Source organism: Castor canadensis, chromosome 18 (genome assembly GCF_047511655.1).
Source record: "Castor canadensis chromosome 18, mCasCan1.hap1v2, whole genome shotgun sequence".
In the NCBI taxonomy this organism is placed as follows: Eukaryota; Metazoa; Chordata; class Mammalia; order Rodentia; family Castoridae; genus Castor; species Castor canadensis.
In genome coordinates, this window is record NC_133403.1 from 13058990 (window position 1) to 13079248 (window position 20259).

General features: G+C 45.2%; 1 protein-coding gene across 3 annotated transcripts in view; it reads left to right on the plus strand.

Moving 5' to 3' along the window:
- Hira (histone cell cycle regulator) overlaps window positions 1–20259 on the plus strand; it is a 102741-nt gene that overhangs the window by 73519 nt on the left and 8963 nt on the right. For all 3 annotated transcript variants that reach the window (XM_074061213.1, XM_020160706.2, XM_074061214.1), the window contains 9 exons: window positions 9176–9380; window positions 9756–9860; window positions 11315–11463; window positions 13346–13507; window positions 14048–14106; window positions 14437–14542; window positions 16513–16635; window positions 17135–17298; window positions 18783–18871. In XM_074061213.1, coding sequence (XP_073917314.1) covers window positions 9176–9380; window positions 9756–9860; window positions 11315–11463; window positions 13346–13507; window positions 14048–14106; window positions 14437–14542; window positions 16513–16635; window positions 17135–17298; window positions 18783–18871 — 1162 coding nt within the window. The remainder of the gene's footprint in view (window positions 1–9175; window positions 9381–9755; window positions 9861–11314; window positions 11464–13345; window positions 13508–14047; window positions 14107–14436; window positions 14543–16512; window positions 16636–17134; window positions 17299–18782; window positions 18872–20259) is intronic.

Genomic DNA, 20259 nt, shown 5'->3' on the forward strand with positions numbered 1-20259 from the left:
GCAAGACCACCCTGTGGATGCTGAGCTAAATAAAGGGCTACCAAACTGATGATCAAGAACCTTGACTTTTAATGGCTGCACTGATTCAGGACAAGGTCTTTGGCCTGAACTATGTAGGGGTTGGAGCTAAATCATCAGCATAAAGTCAAACCACTTGGAAAAAACACAGCTACCTTGAGAGGTGGGTGTTAGAGAAAAAAAAATTGACTGGCAGCCTAGAACACGGCAGAGGAGAATTTAGAATGTCTCAGCCTGTCCTTTGGGCTAGGAAAACAATCTTCACTTGACACTATTGCCATAGTTCTATGCTTTTGTGGATTTTGTGTCAGTTTAGAATTTAGTTTGTATTTGAGGAGTGGCTCTTCTATTGACTGGTTTTTTTTGTTTTGTTTTGTTTTGTTTTTTTGTTTTGAGACAGGGTCTCATGTAGCTCAGGCTGGCCTGGAACTCACAATCCTCCCACTTCAGCCTCCTTAGTGCTGGGATTACAGGTGTGCACCATTATGCCAAGCTCTGGGATCAATTTAACACTGCCTGTGTCATTTAGAAATCACCGAATGAAGAAATGAACACAGATGAGGATTCCAGAGGCACTTGGCAAAGATGCACATCTACCCTGCAGGAACATTCCCTCTCCCCAGGGTGTATAGCATTCGTACCATTAGAGCATCACCTAGATGAACTTAAGAACTTAAGATCCAAAATAACTAAACACATGAAGAAACAGTCTATTATGTAGAAATATCAGGGACTCTGATAAATCTCTCATCATAGAATTGTTGGAAAAGACTGTAAAATAAATACCTTTAAAATAATGAAAGATTAAACAAAGTATAAGGCAAAATTAATATTCTACTCTGTATGTAAAAATTAGTTCAATATGGATCAGAAAACTACATGTGAGAGCTTAAATGATAAAACTCTTATGAGAAAACATAAAAATCAACTGGGCACCAGTAGCTGGTTTCAGGCCAGCCCAGGAAGAAAAGTTTACAAGACCTCATCTCAATAGAAAAAAGATGAGCATGGTGGCAAATGTAAAATAGGAGTATCTTGGTCCATACTGGCCTGGGCGAAAAGCAAAACCGTATCTCCAAAATAACTAAAGCAAAGAGGGCTGGAGCCATGGTTCAAGCAGTAGAGTGTGCCTCCTTAGCAAGCGCAAAGCCCTGAATTCAAACCCCAGTACCGTAAGAAAAAAAACCTTAAGCAACTAAAAAAAAAGAAAGAATGTTAAGTGGCATTTCATCAGAATTTAAAACTTATGCTTCGTGGGGCACTATCTGAGTGAAAAGACAAACTACAAAGTGGGAGAAAATATTTGCAAATCACATCCGATTAAGATCTAGGATCCAGTCTTCAAAACACCCAGCATAGACTGTGTTCCTCTAACTTTGGACAGAATGCTGCCTTTCCAGTTGAGTCTTGGATATGGCTCAACTGTAGTTAGGGGTAATGTCTGGAAAATGTAAGTCCTTAAACACTAGAATCATATTTGGTTCACAGGACATGGGCTATTTATAGCTTTCAACCTGGGTTCACTCAGGTATGTACTTTTGGAGTGGAACAGAGTTGGGGGGTATAGGGAGCCCACCTGCACTACCGAAATAAAGTTCCTTCTTGCTTAAAACAAACAAACAAAAAGATCTAGGATCCAAAGTAAGTAAAGAACTCTTAGAACTCAAGACTAATAATATACTTTAAAAATAGGCAGAATTTAAATAGAAATTTCTTCAAAGAAGATACACAAATGGCCCACAAACACATAAAAGACACTCAATATCATTAGGCATCATGCTGAAATGTAAATTAAAAGTATAACGAAGCCAGATGCTGATGGCTCACACCTATAATCCTAGCTACTCAGGAGGCAGAGATCGGGAGGATAGCAATTCAAATCCAGCCCAGGCAAATAGTTTGCAAGACTCTATCTTAAAAATACCCAACACAAAAAAAGACTGACAAAGTGGCCCAAGTGGTAGCATGGCTGCCTAGCAAGTGTGAGGCCCTGAGTTCAAACCTCACTACCACCCCCTCCCCCAAAAATATATAGTGATACTTAGCTTAATGTCTCCAAGGCTTATCCCTGTAGCATCTGTAAGTACTCCATTCCTTTTTGTTGAGGAGTAACAATCTATTATATGGCTATTCCACATTTGCGTTATCAGTTACCTATTAATTAATAGATGTTTGAGTTATTTTCACTTTTTGGTCCTTGTGAGTAGTAATGATAGGAACATTTTTGTACAAATTATTGCATGAACACATGCTTTCAGTTCTGTAGGGTGTATGTACTATGTATGTACCTATGCATAGTATTGCTCGTGTCATGTGGTAACAGTTTAGCCATTTGAGAAATTGCTAGGATGCCTTCCAAAGAGAATGAATGACTTTTATATTCCCACCATCAGTGTGTGAGGGTTCCAGTTTCTCCCCAGTCTCACCCAGAATTATTATCTGACCATCTGACTTTCGATTGCATCCATCCTAGTGGGTATGAAGTGACATATCATCGTGCTTTTGATTTGCATTTCACCATTAGGACCTTCTGGAATTATAAACATGCTCTGGAATTAGGTGGCAGTGATGGTTGCATGACATTATTCTAAACACTACTGAATTCTATGCTTCCAAATGCATTTTTATGATATAAATTTTTAAAGGGGAAAAATAAAACTAATAATGCACCATCAAAAAGACGACACAGATTTAGAAATGAGCCAGAGGTACTTTTAGCAAAGCAAAATAGGGCTGGGGATGTAGTTCAGTGACAGGGAGACTGCCTACCGTGCACAAGGCCCTGGGTTCAATGCCCAGCACTGAAAATAGCAGCAGCAGCAATTGTAATTAAAAGTCATTAGAGGACAGGACACTGTGGTGTTTTCCTGAAATCCAAGCTCCTCAGGAGGTGGAATAGGCAAAAGTTAACAAGACCCTATCTCAAGAAGCAAGCTGGGCATGTGCCTGTAATCCCAGCTACTTGAGTGGCAGAGATGGGAGAATCACAGTCTGAGGGCGGCCCAGGCAAAAGTGCGAGGCCCTATCTAAAAACCAAACCAAAAGCAAGAGGACTGGGATGTGACTCAAGTGGTAGAGTGCTTGTCTAGCAAGTACAAGGCCTTGAGTGCAAGCCCCAGTACTTTCATTGTTATTTAGATAAGGTCTGGCACTTTTGCCTGGGACTGGCCTTGGACCTTGATCCTCCTACCTATGCTTCCCAAGTAGCTAGGATTATAGGCAAGTGCCACCTCATCCAGCTAATAGATTTAATTTGTTTAGAGTAGTTTTAGATTCAGAACAAAATTGAGCAGAAAGTTCCTGTATACCCCCTCTTCCACACATACATAGCTTCCTTCCTTGTCAACATCTGAGTTGGGATACATCTTTTATCACCCAAAACCCATAGTTTACATTATGGTTCACTTTTGATGTATATTTTACGGATTTGGTTCAAAAAATTTGTAGTGGAATATATCTACTATTGTAATACCTTATTATAGAATAGTTTCACTGCCCTAAATCCTCTGTGCTCCACCTACTCAACTTTCCCTCCCCTGACTCCCTTGCAACCACTGATACTTTTACTATTTCCGTAGTCTTGTCTGTTCTAGAATGTCATATAGATGTAATCATCTCTTTTTTACCTGGGGCCTCTTGCATGTTCTCTACCACTGAACTATAGCCCCTTAACCCCCACCCTTTACTTTTAGTCTGTATGGGTAAAATGTTTCTTAGAAAGCTGGATTTGGGGCTGGCAGAGTGGCTCAAGTGGTACAGTGCCTGCCTAGCAAGTGCAAGACCCTGAGTTCAAGCCCAGTACTGCAAAAAAAAGAAAGCTGTGTTTGATGGTACATGCCTGTAATGCCAGCTGCTTGGGAGGGAAGTTGAGGCAGAAGGATCATGAGTTGGAGTCTGGAGTTTATCTTGGACAACATAACAGAACCCTATCTGATTTTCTATATATATAAATACATAATTTTACATAATATTTATATCTTATATAAATAATATTTATATCTTATATAAATATTATATATATAAAAAATCTTTTAAAATATAAACCCTTTTTAAAAATATTATGTGTTTTTAATCTGGCACTGTGCTCACTCTGTAATCCTAGCTACGGGGGAGGCTAAGAACAGAAGGATCAAGGCTCCTGAACAGATAATTTGAGAGACCCCCACCTCCAAAATAACCAGAGCAAAATGAACTAGAGGTGTGGCTCATGCACTAGTATTCCTGCTTTGCAAGCACAAAGCCCTGAGTTCAAACCCCAGTCCCACCAAAAAAAAAAAAAAAAAAAAAGTTTTCTGACCTATTCTGTTCAATTCCATCTAATTGGTGTAGTTAAATTGGCTATTGATATAGTTGGATTTGTATCTACTATGTGTGTAACTTTTCTATTCATTGCACTTGTCCTCTTTTATTTATCTTCCTCTTTTTCTGGGGTTTTAATTGAACATTTTATATTCCATTTTCTCTCCTTTGTTAGTATTATCAATTTACATCTTTTAAAGAAGTTTTTAATAGGTAAAGAAACTGTCAAAATATCCCTATTTGCAGACGACATGATCCTGTACCTTAAAGACCCAAAAAACTCTACTCAGAAGCTTCTAGACATCATCAATAGCTATAGCAAGGTAGCAGGATATAAAATCAACCTAGAAAAATCATTAGCATTTCTATACACTAATAATGAGCAAACTGAAAAAGAATACATGAAAATAATTCCATTTACAATAGCCTCAAAAAAAATCAAATACCTAGGTGTAAACCTAACAAAAGATGTGAAAGACCTCTACAAGGAAAACGATACACTTCTGAAGAAAGAGATTGAGGAAGACTATAGAAAGTGGAGAGATCTCCCATGCTCATGGATTGGTAGAATCAACATAGTAAAAATGTCGATACTCCCTTAAGTAATCTACATATTTAATGCAATTCCCATCAAAATTCCAATGACATTCATTAAAGAGATCGAAAAATCTACCGTTGAAATTTATATGGAAACACAGGAAGCTACAAATAGCCAAGGCAATACTCAGTCAAAAGAACAATGCATAAGGTATCACAATACCTGACTTCAAACTATATTACAAAGCAGTAGCAATAAAAACAGCATGGTACTGGCACAAAAACAGACATGAAGACCAGTGGAACTGAATAGAGGACCCAGATATGAAGCCACAAAACTATAACCAACTTGTCTTTGACAGCGGAGCTAAAAATATACAATGGAGAAATAGCAGCCTCTTCAACAAAACTGCTGGGAAAACTGGTTAGCAGTCTGCAAAAAACTGAAACTAGATCCATGTATATCACCCTATACCAAGATTAACTCAAAATGGATCAAGGATCTTAATATCAGACCACAACTCTAAAGTTGATACAGGAAAGAGTAGGAAATACTCTGGAATTAGTAGGTATAGGTAAGAACTTTCTCAACGAAACCCCAGCAGCACAGCAACTAAGAGATAGCATAGATAAATGGGACCTCATAAAACTAAAAAGCTTCTGTTCATCAAAAGAAATGGTCTCTAAACTGAAGAGAACACCCACAGAGTGGGAGAAAATATTTGCCAGCTATACATCAAAGGACTGATAACCAGAATATATAGGGAACTTAAAAAAGTAAATTCTCCCAAAACTAATGAACCAATAAAGAAATGGGCAGTGAACTAAACAGAACTTTCTCAAAAGAAGAAATTCAAATGGCCAGAAAACACATGAAAAAATGCTCACCATCTCTAGCAATAAAGGAAATGCAAATTAAAACCACGCTAAGATTCCACCTCACCCCTGTTAGAATAGCCATCATCAGCAACACCACCATCAACAGGTGTTGGTGAGGATGCGGGGGAAAAGGGACCCTCTTACACTGTTGGTGGGAATGTAAACTAGTACAACCACTCTGGAAAAAAATTTGGAGGCTACTTAAAAAGCTAGACATTGATCTACCATTTGATCCAGCAATAGCACTCTTGGGGATATACCCAAAAGACTGTGACACAGGTTACTCCAGAGGCACCTGCACACCCGTGTTTATTGCGGCACTATTCACAATAGCCAAGTTATGGAAACAGCCAAGATGCCCCACCACTGACAAATGGATTAAGAAAATGTGGTATCTATACACAATGGAATTCTATGCAGCCATGAAGAAGAATGAAATGTTATCATTCGCTGGTAAATGGATGGAATTGGAGAACATCATTCTGAGTGAGGTTAGCCTGGCCCAAAAGACCAAAAATCGTATGTTCTCCCTCATATGTGGACATTAGATCAAGGGCAAACACAACAAGGGGATTGGACTTTGAGCACATGATAAAAGCTTTAGCACACAAGGGAGGGTGAGGATAGGTAAGACACCTAAAAAACTAGCTAGCATTTGTTGCCCTTAACACAGAGAAACTAAAGCAGATACCTTAAAGCAACTGAGGCCAATAGGAAAAGGGGACCAGGACCTAGAGAAAAGGTTAGATCAAAAAGAATTAACCTAGAAGGTAACACACACGTACAGGAAATCAATGTGAGTCAATGCCCTGTATAGCTATCCTTATCTCAACCAGCAAAACCCCTTGTTCCTTCCTATTATTGCTTATACTCTCTCTACAACAAAATTAGAAATAAGGGCAAAATAGTTTCTGCTGGGTATTGAGGGGGTGCGGAGGGAGAGGGAGGGGGTGGAGTGGGTGGTAAGGGAGGGGGTGGGGGCAGGGGGGAGAAATGACCCAAGCCTTGTATGCACATATGAATAATAAAAGAAAAAAAAAAAGGGTTGGGGTATGGCTCAAGTGGTAGATAGAGTGCTTGCTTAGCAAGTATGAGGCCTGGCGTTCAATCCCGAGTACTGCTAAAAAGAAGTTTCTGATGAGTTCCCTAGAGTTTGTAGTGAACAATTACAAGTCCACTGTCAAATACTGTTATTCTGCTTCCTGAGTGGTATTGGTTCCTTATTTCAGAGTATTCCTATTTCCTCCCTTCCATGCCATATTGTTAGCTCATACTTCCCTTTTTTGGTAAGACTGGGATTTGAACTCAGAGCTTTGCACTTGCAAAGCAGGAGCTCTTTCACTTGAGCTACACCTCCTGTCCATTTTGCTCTGGTTATTTTGGAGATGGGATCTTGCAAGCTATTTGCCTAGGCTGACCTCAAACCACAATCTCAGCACTCCAAGCAGGCTTCCTGGTGTCACCTATTTCCCTTATTTATAAGCTGGAATTCTACAGTACATTGTTGCTATTAGCATAAGCAAAAAGTTACCTGTTAGTTCAATTGAGAATATAAAAAGCAAAAAAAAATAATAATGATAATGTTTATTTATTCCTTCTCTAACCATTCTTCCTCTCTTCATGTGAATAGGAGTTTCCAAGTTCCGTCATTTTCCTTCTTTGAAGAAGTTTTAACATAGGAGTTTCCAAGTTCCGTCATTTTCCTTCTTTGAAGAAGTTTTAACATTGTTTGTAAGGCAGATGTACTAGCAATACATTTCCTTGAGTGTTCATTTTTGTCTAAGAAACTAATTCATTCTCTCTCTCTCTCTCTCTCTCTCTCTCTCTCTCTCTCTCTCTCTCTCTCTCTCTCTCTCTCCCCCTCTCCCTCTCTCCCTCTCTCTCCCTCCCTTCCCCCCTCCCCCTCACCGCCCCCACTCCCCAGGAGTCTCACTATGTAGCCCAGGCTGCCTCAACCTCCCAGGTAGCTGGGACTACAGATATGTACGGTCATGCCTTCTCTTCTTTCTCTTCTTTCTCTCCTTTCTGAACACTTCAGATATTTCACTTCACCCAAGAAGCTTGAATGGGCAGTGTAATGTAATTCTAAAAACTTCTTTTTCTTTAGATGATGACATTTTTCCCCCCGTCTTTTTTTCAAAATTTCCCTTGTCTTTGGTTTTCTACAGTTTGGGTATGTTGTGCCTAGAGTGTATACTTGGCATTTATCTTGTTTGGTGTTCGCTGAGCTTCTTGGATCTGTGGTTTGGTATCTTTCATTAATTTTATAAATTGATTCTGCTATTCTTAATCCTTAGCTGTTGTGGTCATTGCATTGTTGAATGATCTGTGTTGCTGCCTGCCTCTTCAGCATTCCCATTAAAGCCCTGAGCATCTATTCACAGTTACTTAGAATCTTGATTAGTGCAAAATTTCTGCAATATCTGAGTTTGCTTCTGACATCTACTTCGTTTCTAGGGAGAGAGAGAGTGTGTGTGTGTGTGTGTGTTTGTGTGTGTGTTTATTTTTGCTTTTGGTTTTTTTTCATTTGGTTTTATTTATCATGCCTTGTAATATTGAAAGCAGGGCATATTGTATTGAGTAATTGGAAATGAGGTATATAGGCCTTTTAGTGTAGGATTTGTTTATTTGGCTAGGTGTTAGGCTGTTCTCTGTTTCATATAATAACTGTGACAGAAGATTTTCTTTGTATTTCCCTAGAAACTCCTTATATAGAGTCTATATCTCACAGGTTTCTCAGTCTAACCTACTGTTACTATATGGAAACTCTGTTGCTGTGGTAGTGAGGAGACACTTTTTATACTCTCATGATTAACTTTCCCTTTTTAGTTGTTGTTGTTGGACCAGAATCCCTGGGCTTTAGTACAATCCCTGTACTCTTCTTTCAAAAGAGTTTCTCAGCCTGGGGGAGGTGGTGTTATAGAGGGGTGTGGAGTTGGCTAATTGCCTGCCTTTCCCCCAGGTGAGATAAGGCCCTAATAAAGTAGTTTCTCTTGAGGGCATGGTTTGGTATGGAAAACTAAAGAAAGGATTTGGTCATGTTTCAAAATGGTTGCCCCTCTTCTAAGCCCAGAGAACACAGGGAATTTTCTCATCCTAGATTTTCACCCTGAAAACCTAGAGGGCCCCCAGAGGTAAAAATAAGGAATATGTGGGTCCCCAGGAGTTTTAACTTGAGCTTGTCCACATTCAGCCTCCAGCAACATGACAGTTACCTTAATTCTCTAATGGATCTAAGAGAAGTTGTTGTGTTTTTGGTCTTTCAGCTTTCTTATTGTGAAGACGTGAGTCTCAACTTCTAAGCTCTTCTCATGCTGGAGAAGAAACCAGAAAAATCTCTGTACTTTTTAACTTAAGATTTTGGAAAGAGTTTGAACTTTTTTTCAATTATAAAAGTAGTAGTTGCATGGACAGAATCATGGGTGTGTCTGTGTTTGTTCAGGTTGAAAGAGCAGAACCTTGTGAAAGAGCTGAGGCCCCGAGACCTCCTAGAGAGCAGCAGTGACAGTGATGAAAAGGTCCCTTTGGCCAAGCCTTCCTCACTATCCAAACGAAAACTTGAGCTTGAGGTAGAGACAGTGGAGAAGAAGAAGAAAGGACGCCCTCGAAAAGACTCCCGTCTCCTACCTGTGTCTTTGTCTGTCCAGGTGAGGTCAATAGACCATTCTCCGTACCCCCACACTACCTCCCTGGGCTCAGCACTGAGAGGCTTATGTGCTGTGGTGCACCTCATTAGTGTGGGATGCCACAGAAACCAGCTGACTTAAGGACGCATACGGTACTTTGTGACGCAGAGGCCAGGTTCCCTCATACATGCCCTCCACCTACTCAGAGCCCTTGAGCAGGTCCCCTGGTGTCAGCCCTCTTGTCCATAAAGTGAGGATCCTTGTAGCATTCCCTCCAGCTTTGCTCCTTCCAGAGAAGGTAAGAATGCCTGGGGAGCAGACCCAGAAGGGAGGCTTTTGCCTAACTCTATCCTGTATTGTTGGGGTAGGGCTCAGGAACATTTCTGACTTTTCCAGTCTCCAGCTGCCCTCACTGCAGAGAAGGAGGCCATGTGTCTGTCTGCACCAGCGCTTGCACTGAAGCTGCCGATTCCAAACCCCCAGAGAGCATTCACCCTCCAGGTGAGTGCTGGAACCCTCTACCAACTCCCTTACTGACATGCACATAGTCCCTCCCCTCTCCGCACCCTTTCTTGTCACTACCTTGGGGACTGGTTTCCAGTGGCTCTCTACCCTTTCTGGAAGAAGTCATTGCTGATCAGGGAACCCCTCCAAATCTTAACAAGAGTGCTAGCCTCCTGTACCCCCACCCACATGCTTCTTCCTCTCTATGGCTTTGCCCTTAAACTCTCAGCCACAAGGACTGCCCTTACCATCACATGTTATAAATAGCCAGCTCCTTCAAGACTCATATCATGTGTCCTTCAAGACTTGTCTCATGCAAGCCTCCTGCATCTCCCCCCTCACCCCTGGTAGCCTCAGGCTTGCTGCCTATGGGACTGTGTGGTTGTAATCTGTCTCCCGATGGTCCCACTGACCTGTCTGTTGGAGTAGAGGAAGCTTATAACAATGAACTTATTCAAACATAGCTCTAGAACAAATAATTCCTTATACCCAGATACTCTCTGGCCACATGGCCCAGCACCAGTGTCACCCCTCTCCCGCCATGACTGCTTTGCACACAGTCACCTCTCTGCACCTTCTTTGTACCTAGCTCAGGTGCATGTGTATGCGTTAATCCTGCAGACCACACATGGCTCCAGGCTCAGGCTGGTCTTCTTAGGGAATTGAAGAGCAGGCACCAGCTCTTCCCAGCCATATGTCCTTCTGGCTGTGGAGCAGGTAGCACTGAAGGAAACTCATGTGCTTTGCTCTTGTTGCTGGTATGAGCAGAGGCAGGGGGCACCTCCAGCAGCCAGCAGCTCAGAATTCGCCTCTCAAACTCTACTAGCCCTTCCCTGGTTGTCTTCACCACTGCATGCCACTTGGAGCTGACCTTAGGTTTTGGGTATCTGTGATTCCTGGGCACAGCCTCCCCTCTGCTCCAGCTTACCCACTCATATGGCCAAATGATGCAAACTGAGCAGCTGTTCTGCCTGGGTTTCCACATGGAACATGTTAGTCAGCTCTCCAGACATGTGTAAGGCTGAGCCTATTTGGTGCTAGGCCCTTACCACTCATGTTGAGGACATCTCACTAACACAGTCACAGGTGAGCAGAGCAAGGCGCACTGCCACAGACACTGGAGAAACCTTGCAGGTTTCTAGTCTTGCCTCATAGAACTACCAGAGCTCTCTTCTCACTAAATACTGTAGTCTTTGGATTCTTCAGATAAGAGGCTAGAAAGACAAGTCTCACTCCCAGCTTTGTCCCAGGTTTGCTGCAGTCCTTACAGTGTGTTCTTGGACAAGTCACTCCCCTGTGGTGGCCTGCTCTGCTCTTCCTTACCCTCTCCCTTGGCCACTTCTGTGTCTCTACCATGCTGCAGAGCCCCTGAGCATCGAAACTGTCCTGTGATCACTACCTGCACAGGCCTACTGTCACCTGAAAAGATGTGTTTTCCTTCCTCTGTCCAGGTGAGCTCTGACCCTTCCATGTACATTGAGGTGGAGAACGAAGTGACAACTGTAGGGGGTGTGAGGCTGAGCCGCCTGAAGTGCAACCGGGAAGGGAAGGAGTGGGAGACGGTGCTCACTAGCCGTATCCTCACTGCTGCCGGCAGCTGGTAAGGGCGGGTGTGTAGAGCAGGCCCATGTGCATTCTGGAATGCATTCTGGAATGCTGCCTTACAGAGGCTTCTGCTGGGGCTTCCTTGAGGCCAAACATGTATGTTTATCATCTCAGTCCCTGCAATACTCAGTGACATCAGCATCACTATTTCCATAGAATAGATGGGGAACCTGAGCCCTTGAGAGTTATCCAAGTCAGACTTTGAACCTGGTGGTTTCATTCCCTTGTCTCACCAGATCCCTGAAGTCTCAACTTCCAAACTGAAACTTCCAGACTGACCTAGGCAGGTTCTTTCCCTGGACCCCAGGTTTTCATTCAAGGCTGAATTGAATTGATTGTCTCCCTAATCCCTAGTCCTTCTCTCCCCAAATTCTGCACTTTGGGGAGGATCTTTCAGTGGTTAATTGTCCAGGATCTTCCCATGGGCTCCTGGCACTGCACATGCGCTCCATCCCTCCTCACTTAATCTGGAAAGATGACCAACATTTTCCTCAGGTGACTGCAGGCATAGGGTCCAGTCAGGCAGTGTGACAGACTCTTACCAGGGTTTTACATGGTGATCAGTCAGAAACAGTCATTTTAATTAGACCCTTAGCTGTTTGTCATGAGGTCCTATGTGAGTGCCTTCACACACATCTGCAAACCATGACCTTAGGTTAGATTCCCATAGGCCTGAGTGAGTTCATGTCTTTAGGCGCAGAAGGACCTCACCATTCTCTTTCTCCCTCAAGTTCTCTCGCAGGACAAGCATGCTAAGCTCCAAATACCTGTGTGTTAGATGCTTTTGTGAGCTATCAGACTCCATCTTTGGTCCTATAGTACGTGGCATGCCCCAGCTGGGGGCAAGGATGTCAGCAATTTCCCCTCTAGCAATATCAAAGCTAGCAAGGCTCCCTGCTAGTTTACTGTGACTTTTCTCCTTTGCAGTTTGATCAACCCAGATGCAGCCTGCAGACCTGCCTCATGCTAAACTGCAGAGCAACAGCTGCCTTTGCTTAGGGAGCCCCTGACCATCACACATGAGCAGACAGAGCCCAGTCCTAGTGCCACAGAGCTCCCTACTATCTGGCCCTGCTCAAAGTTTTATTTGATTCATGCTTCCAAAACAGACATTTGGGAATACAAGTGTCTTACTTGGCCTTTCCCTCCTAAGACGCCAGTAATGTGCCTCATTAGGCACATTAGAAATTGGCAGAACTCTTTCCTTCTTGCTGTGTTTGGGGTGACCTCACCAATGCAGAACACAGCCCTAGCTCAGCAGGGGCTCTATATGGTCTGCTGTGGCCAGGACCTCACTGTGTTTACTATATACCTGTGCCTGTGGCTGGATCTCAGGAGGGTCCTCACTGAGAAGCCAGTAGCCTCTTTGTGCCAGGCCAGCCTGAGGGCCTTGTGGTCACTCAGGGAAGGCAGTGTCCAGACATATGTTTTCCTTTGAAGCATTCCTTGCTAAGGGAATGATGTGCCCCACCTAGCCTACCTCAGCAGAGACCTGTCTGGACTACTCTGGTTAGTCATAGCCAAGAGACTGCCCACAGGCATTCTGTGCCCTGATCTGATGAGTGAGGCACACTTCCTGGGTGACCATCAAGTGCATTGACTCTGCACAGCTCCTGCACCCTGCAGTCAGTGTCTGTGTGAGCTCAGGAAGACACATGTATCCTGTGGGTAGGAGGAGGATAGAAATCTCCTTCATATGAGATCTTGCCATCCCACCCTGTCCCTTTCTCACCCAGGCCTTCCTTGCCATTCCCCTCTGGCTGCACCTGCTTAGTAGAGGGCTGTATTGGGCTCAGATAGGGCATAGGTGAAGGAAGGCTCTGCATCTCCCAGCACTTCAGCTAGCTGTGATGCCTGCCCCTCTTCTGCCTTTACAGTGATGTGGTGTGTGTTGCCTGTGAAAAGAGGACGCTGTCGGTGTTCTCCACCTGTGGTCGCCGCCTCCTCCCTCCCATTCTCCTGCCGTCCCCCATCTCTACTTTGCACTGCACAGGTTCCTACGTCATGGCACTCACCGCTGCTGCCACGCTGTCTGTCTGGTGAGAGGCAGGCACAGGGTGGGGTGGTCTCCAGGCTGGGCAGCGTAGGGCTGTTCAGGCCTTCTTCATTGCAGGGCAGGGGCTGGGGACACAGCAAAGCAAATGACCATCAGGCCCAGGAGGAGGCTCTGAGCAATCAGTAGCATTGCTTGTGTTGCTGCCCTATGGCCTGAGGGCTGAGGAGGCTTTGCAAGGGGAAGTGAGTCAGCCCCTGCCCTGCTGTCATCCTGATAGGAGCCAGCCACATGGAAAATCATACTGCCTGATGGCATGTGCCAGGGTCCTTCTTAGGTGGGTCCATCAGCAGTGAGGCCTTGGCTGGCAGAGGGCAGCCCCATTCCTGGTGTGACTGCCTGGCCTGCTTCTCCCAGAGTGGGTGTGGGTATTAGGATGGCCCTGTGGCTCTGTTGCTCCTGACCTCTTCTCTAGTCTTGGGCAGAGGGCTGGGGCACATGTGGGGACAAGGGTGTCTGAGCAGCTAAGACACTCTGATACATTTACCTCAGGTGGAGAGTAAGCTGTTCCCTGTCTCCCTCTTAGGGATGTTCACAGGCAAGTGGTTGTGGTGAAAGAAGAGTCTCTACACTCCATCTTGGCAGGTAAGCCCTGCAGTGGGTACCCCTCCTTCCCTGGAGCCTGAGTAACACAGATGGGTCCTTTCATCCAGACTCAGACTAAGGCTTCTGGAGGCAGGGTTTGTGCTTATGTAGCAGGGAGTCATGCTCTTTGCATAAACTAAATGAGTCCCTTGGAGGTAACAAAGATCGTGGTGGATTGAGAATGGCTCCTCCAGAGCACCTAGGAGCCATGTCAGCATTAAGGGGCTTTATTGTTGGGGTTGTGTGTGTCAGGGTTCAGAGTTCCCTTGTTGAGTATATAAACACTTGCTGACCAGAGCACACCAGAACTGATTCCTGTGGTCTTCCCAGGAAGTGATATGACGGTGTCACAGATCTTGTTGACGCAGCATGGAATCCCAGTGATGAACTTGTCTGATGGGAAGGCGTACTGCTTTAATCCGTCACTCTCTACATGGTAAGACGCCGACTCCCTCCCCTGTTCTTCAGGAGTGTCAGTCTACACTAGACAGCAGAGTGAAGGCTCTGGGTCCTGCTGGTCAGGTCTACCCTGCCCTGCTTCTTCTGGAGTTAGGTCCAGCCAATATATACCCTACAATCTCCATAGGATGCTGCTATGCTGTGGCCTTCCTGCCCTCAGAGCCTGTGCATAGAGCCTCTGTCCTGCATTATTTTCTGGAGCCAGTTTTATTGGAATAGCCATTTGAACATCTTCATGGTTCTTGACAGGTATTTTGAGACTGGCTTCCTTAGCCATCATCAACGTAAGAGAGTCAGCTCCATCGTAGCCTTGCCAGTGTTAGCCAATTTTGTGCGCAGGACCGAAGCAGCCCTTTAGTCTTCCTTAGTAAATTAGTAAAGGTGTACACTCACCTGGGTGTTAGGACTTTTTCTCTGCCCAGTATAGAATTTGGAGCACTTTCTGTATTTGTAAAATCTTCTTATACATCAAAGATCTTTATGTATGTATGTATATATGTATGTATCTACTTTTGGCAGTACTGGAGGAGTTGAACTGAGAGCCTCGCACTCAGGTGGTATCTAGGTAGGTGCCACTCCGCCACTCCGCCAGCCCCTTTTGCTTTGGTTATTTTGAGATAGGGTTCCACTTTACGCCCAGGCTGCCTAGACTGAAATCCTCCTGTTTGTCCTTCCCCGCATAGCTGGAATAACAAGCATGAATGCCCTCACCCATCCACTGGTTGAGATAGGGTTTCATGAGCTTTTCCCCAGGCTGTCCTCGAGCCTCAGTCCTCCTGATCTCTACCTTCTGAGTAGCCAGGATTACAGACTTGAGCCACTACACTCGGCTACATCAGAGATCTTAACCCAGACTTACAAAATATGCAGATTGTATACCTGACTCTCCAAGAAATTCTTTCTCTGCCTAAACCTTTGATCCTTCCAACCCAATGCTTGCTACCTTCTAGCCCCTTTCCTGTTAGGAGTTGCCAAGCCCAAGTTCATACTCACACTGAGGTTTCAGTATTCTTCATTTAAAAAAAGAAATCTCTGCCACCTACTCTCTCAAATTGCAAAAAGTTGCATATTATGTATGATTACCATAATGATAGAAGCAAATTGATGAAGACAAGCTGGGTGTGGTGGGACATGCCTTTAATCCCAGCACTTGGGAGGCTAAGACAGGAGAAGTGAGAGTTCAAGGCCAACTTGGACTTGAACAAAGGGAGACCATGTTTCAAAAAAACAAAAAATTCTTTATTTTGGACACATTTACAAAGGTGCTCAGCTGTTTCATGGAGAATTGTGTGTGTGTGTGTGTTTGTGTGTGTGTGTGTGTGTAAGTGTGAGTGTGAGTGATACTGGGGTTTGAAATCAGGGCCCCCACCTTTAGCCACTCCACCAGCCCTTTTTTGTGATGGGTTTTCTTGAGATAGGATCTCGCAAACTATTTGAATCACAGTCTTTCTGATCTCTGCCTCCTGAGTAGCTAGGATTATAGGTGTGAGCCACTGGCTCCCGGCAAGAATGTTTTCTTAACAACATGTGAAGGGATGTTGCCTGTCAGAGTAGCTGTCCCAGATGTTGGAGAGGCACAGGAAAGCTAGAGGCCTGGCATTCTCCAGCAGCTACAGCAGGCTCAGAGCACACAGGGCCCTGGGCAGCCACAGCAGTGTGTGAGCCAGGCCTCCAGAACAGACTTTACACACAGGGCCCCTCAGACATTAGGAAGCAAGACCATGGAGCTGAAGTGTTTACAGTGAGAGCCCTGTCAGTGACCTTTCCTTAGGAACAGTCATTTATCAGGCCCATGACTAGGAAACCTGCCAGTGATGGACACCTGTGCTGGAGGGCAGTGGTTCTCAGCCTCTGCTGACTTGTTGCCAGTGCATTGGCTTCCTTTGCTAGCCTCCTCTGGCAGGTCTCCTGGTTTTTCTGACCTCTACTTCTACCTTTGCCTCCTAGGAACCTGGTTTCTGACAAGCAGGACTCACTGGCCCAGTGTGCGGATTTTAGGAACAGCCTGCCATCCCAGGACGCCATGCTGTGCTCAGGACCGTTAGCCATAATCCAGGGCCGCACCTCCAAGTACGTGAGTTGAGAGCGCTGGCCAGTGTCAGCAGTGCTGCCCTAGGAAGTGGCCAGACCTGGTCTCTGGTTGTCTGTCCCCTCTATCCCAACAGCTACTCAACACAAGCAGCGGTGTCCAAAATCTGTGGGCCCACATCAAATAATATCTCAGGGGTGACTGAAACAGGCCTTGTCACTTCAGGCCTAGCTGACAGTCTATAGGTGCTAAGGATCATAGGTCCCCATGTGAGGCAGTTATTTGGGGTGGGGAATGGGCTTACCGTCTTGTCATCTCAGGAAACTGGATGGCACATGCAGGGTAGGATACTTCTGGAGCCAGGTGGCCTGGATGGGATGAGGGATGGTCAGGTAGGCAGGTTGACAGGAGTCTATGGTACTTTCCAAGACTGGCTAGTAGGTGCCCACCACCCCACCATCTCCTTGGTGGTACCCAGGGCACATGGGAGCAGCCTCCCTGACCTCTCCCTCATTGAGTCTACACTGCCAATCTCTGCAGCTCTGGAAGGCAAGCTGCCCGGCTCTTCTCCGTGCCTCACGTGGTGCAGCAGGAGACCACATTGGCCTACCTAGAGAACCAGGTCGCAGCAGCACTTATCTTGCAATCCAGCCATGAGTACCGCCATTGGCTCCTCCTCTACGCACGGTACCTTGTGAATGAAGGTGAGGTCACCCTAGAAAAGGATATCTTCTGACAACATTTCTCTTCCTTCTCTGAGTCCCTCTTTTCCTGACCTCAGCTGCAGCCCAGTGCCTCCCCTATGACCTTCTAGCCTCAGCATGTTTGCCCCCCTTGGCAGCATCCTCCATAGAAAGCAAGGTGTGCTGGAAGAGGCAGCTGTAATGTCCTTGGAGTGACCTCCAACAGTCTCTCATGCCTCTCTGGTCAAGCCTTCTGTCCTGCCTTATCAGTCCTTCCTCCCACTTGAACTCTGCCTCCAGGGTCTGTGACACAGGACTGGCCCTCCCAGAGCTCTCCTGTGACCCACCCAGCTCCACGCCTAGTTCCAGAGAATTCTCCACAGCTTTTCCTGGCCCTTTTGCTTTGTTCTTGTTACCTTCCCCATTTTGATTTATGGGTTAAAGAAAAAAAGTACAGAAAAGACAGAGAAAAATGTACCAAATGCCTACAAATGTAACTTCCAGAACTAACATGCCATACCCGCCTCCTACTGTAAATCTGAGAATGTGTTTATATGCCCTTGTAATCACAACAGACATGCTGATCCCACCTCACTCCTCAATGACTAATTGCTCTCCCACCTGGTCTGTGAGGCTGTTCCATATGTGTGGTCACTAGCTTTCCTAAATATTCTAGGTCCTCAGACCTGGAGTACTCCAGTCATATCTTGAGCCTCGCACCCAATTTCCCCCATAATCACCTCTTCTCTGGCTTGTCTTTTCCTGGGGGTTGAGCAGGACTACCCTTGGTGCCCACATATAGGCCCTGCCTCCTTAGGCTCCACCAACTATTGCTTCTGACAGGAGGAATCAAGTGTTACAGTGAGATCCCATTTGCTTCCCAAATTCGTCAGCTTCTAACTTCATCCCTCCTGTTCTCTGCCTCCATTCTGCCCATTCCCTATCACTTCAGCTGCCCTTAAGCACAGCCTAACCCCCGGACTCTGCCTTCTGCCTTTCTGGAAGCTCCACCCACACTGCAATGCTCAGAACCCTTGATTCCTCTGCATGCAGTCATCACTATATAGTTGACCTTCACCATCTACTCCTTCCTGCAGTCTACCTCTGACTCTCCTGATCTCTTCTCACACCAGCTGCTGGCCTGTCTTCTGTTAAACAGGTCTCACCAGCCCACACCCCTCCTACCATAGTTTGCCATGTTTTCCCACCACCTTGAGGAGTTCATCATAGAACTGTCCATGTCTCATTTCTCCTGTGGGACCAGCCCACAGAGAGGTGCTGCATACACTGTCAGGTGTGCAGAATCTGTGATCATAGAGCTCTGTGCCCCAAACTGAAAAATACAGAAGTGTTTTGCCCATGGAAGGCAATGAAATGTGTTCATTCTGTTTTGATATACACAACTACCTAGCATATTCTTGATTTTTATTTCTTTTTATAATGTGTTCCTATTTCTGTTTTTGTTTGTTTGTTTTTGTTTTTGTTGTTTTGTTTTCTATAATTAGGGTTTGAATACCGACTCCGAGAAATATGCAAGGACTTACTGGGTCCGGTTCACTGCTCCACTGGAAGCCAGTGGGAGTCAACAGTAGTGGTAGGTGCTTCTTTCATTCTTGCCACAAGAATTCTGTCTTGACACATGGAGGTAGAGATTTTTTTTTAAGTCAAAGTGCTCCGAAGGTCCTCCCCAGGAGACTTGCAGTATTTTGCCCTGGGTCCCAGCGTCAATGACAGGCCAGCATGCTGGCAATCCAAGACTGGGCAGGAGCTGGGCTCTGGGCATGGGGAGCCTGGAGAGTTCCTTTCCACACCTGCACAAAGGAAGCTGCCTCACGATGTTCTGGGTTTAGAAGTAAGAATGAAAAGTAATTCCCTGCCTTCATGGATTCGTAGTCTGGTATATAGAGGCACATATAAGCATTTAGAACAACAAGATGCTTTGAGACTGAATTGGCACAAAGAAGGAAATAAGCAGGGTGGAAAGATGAGAGTGTCCAGCGAAGAGCTCAGAAGAGGGTATTTCTGATGAAACCCAAAGGATGAGAGGGAGCCAGCAGAGACCTAAGGTGAACATCTCCTGGTGGAGGTAATAGTGATGGTAAGGAGGGTTTGGTGTACTTGAGGCCACTGTCCCTGGCACAGAAGAAACAGGAGGAGGGAGTGGTGTGAGAAAAGGTGGGAGGCATGTGCAGGAAGTAGACCGTGGAGATCTCCTGAGGACCCAATATGGTTTAGGGCCTCTGGAGTTGGCACAGAGGTGATGTGAGCTGAAACAGAAAACCAGCCAAGGAATGTCTTTGCAACAGTCCTAGGGATAGATAGTCAGTGCGGTGCCATGGACAGGGGCAAGGAGACAGATTCAAGGTGTATTTTGAAGATACAACCAATAAGACTTGGTAGGTGGATATGAAAGGAAAGAACTAATTAACTTATTGTCAGCTCCATATTTTTTTTTTTTGGTGGGGGGATGGAGTTGGCAAAGGTGGATGCTAGTACCATTGAGTAATCAAAAAAAGGAACAGGTTAGCAAGGGATGGGAAAAGCTGTGAATCCAAGAGTCAGTGCAAAGCTTCATTCAGTCATTCACCAATGACTGCTGGAACACTTGATCTGGCCAGGCATGTTCTAGGCATGGTACAACCTCAGTATACAAGGCCTACTGAGTTCCTCCACCCCCTCCCCTATAATAACCGGTTAATTGTGGAAGTAGACTTTCCAGTGGTGTTGAGTAATATGGAAAACAAACAAAGTGGTCAGGGAGATACAGAGTATTATTTTATACTGAGTGATCAAAAAGGTCTAACTGAGCAGAAACCAGAAAAGGGAAGGGACAGAGTCACATTTGGGAGAAAAATATCCAGGCAGAGGGAAGAGCAGGTGCAAAGGCCTTGAGCTTAGAGTGTAAAAAGAAGAGCTGTGCAGAGTAGCAATGGGAGGGTAAAAAGAATTGAGATCAGAAAGGTTGGAATGTCTGTTCTCATA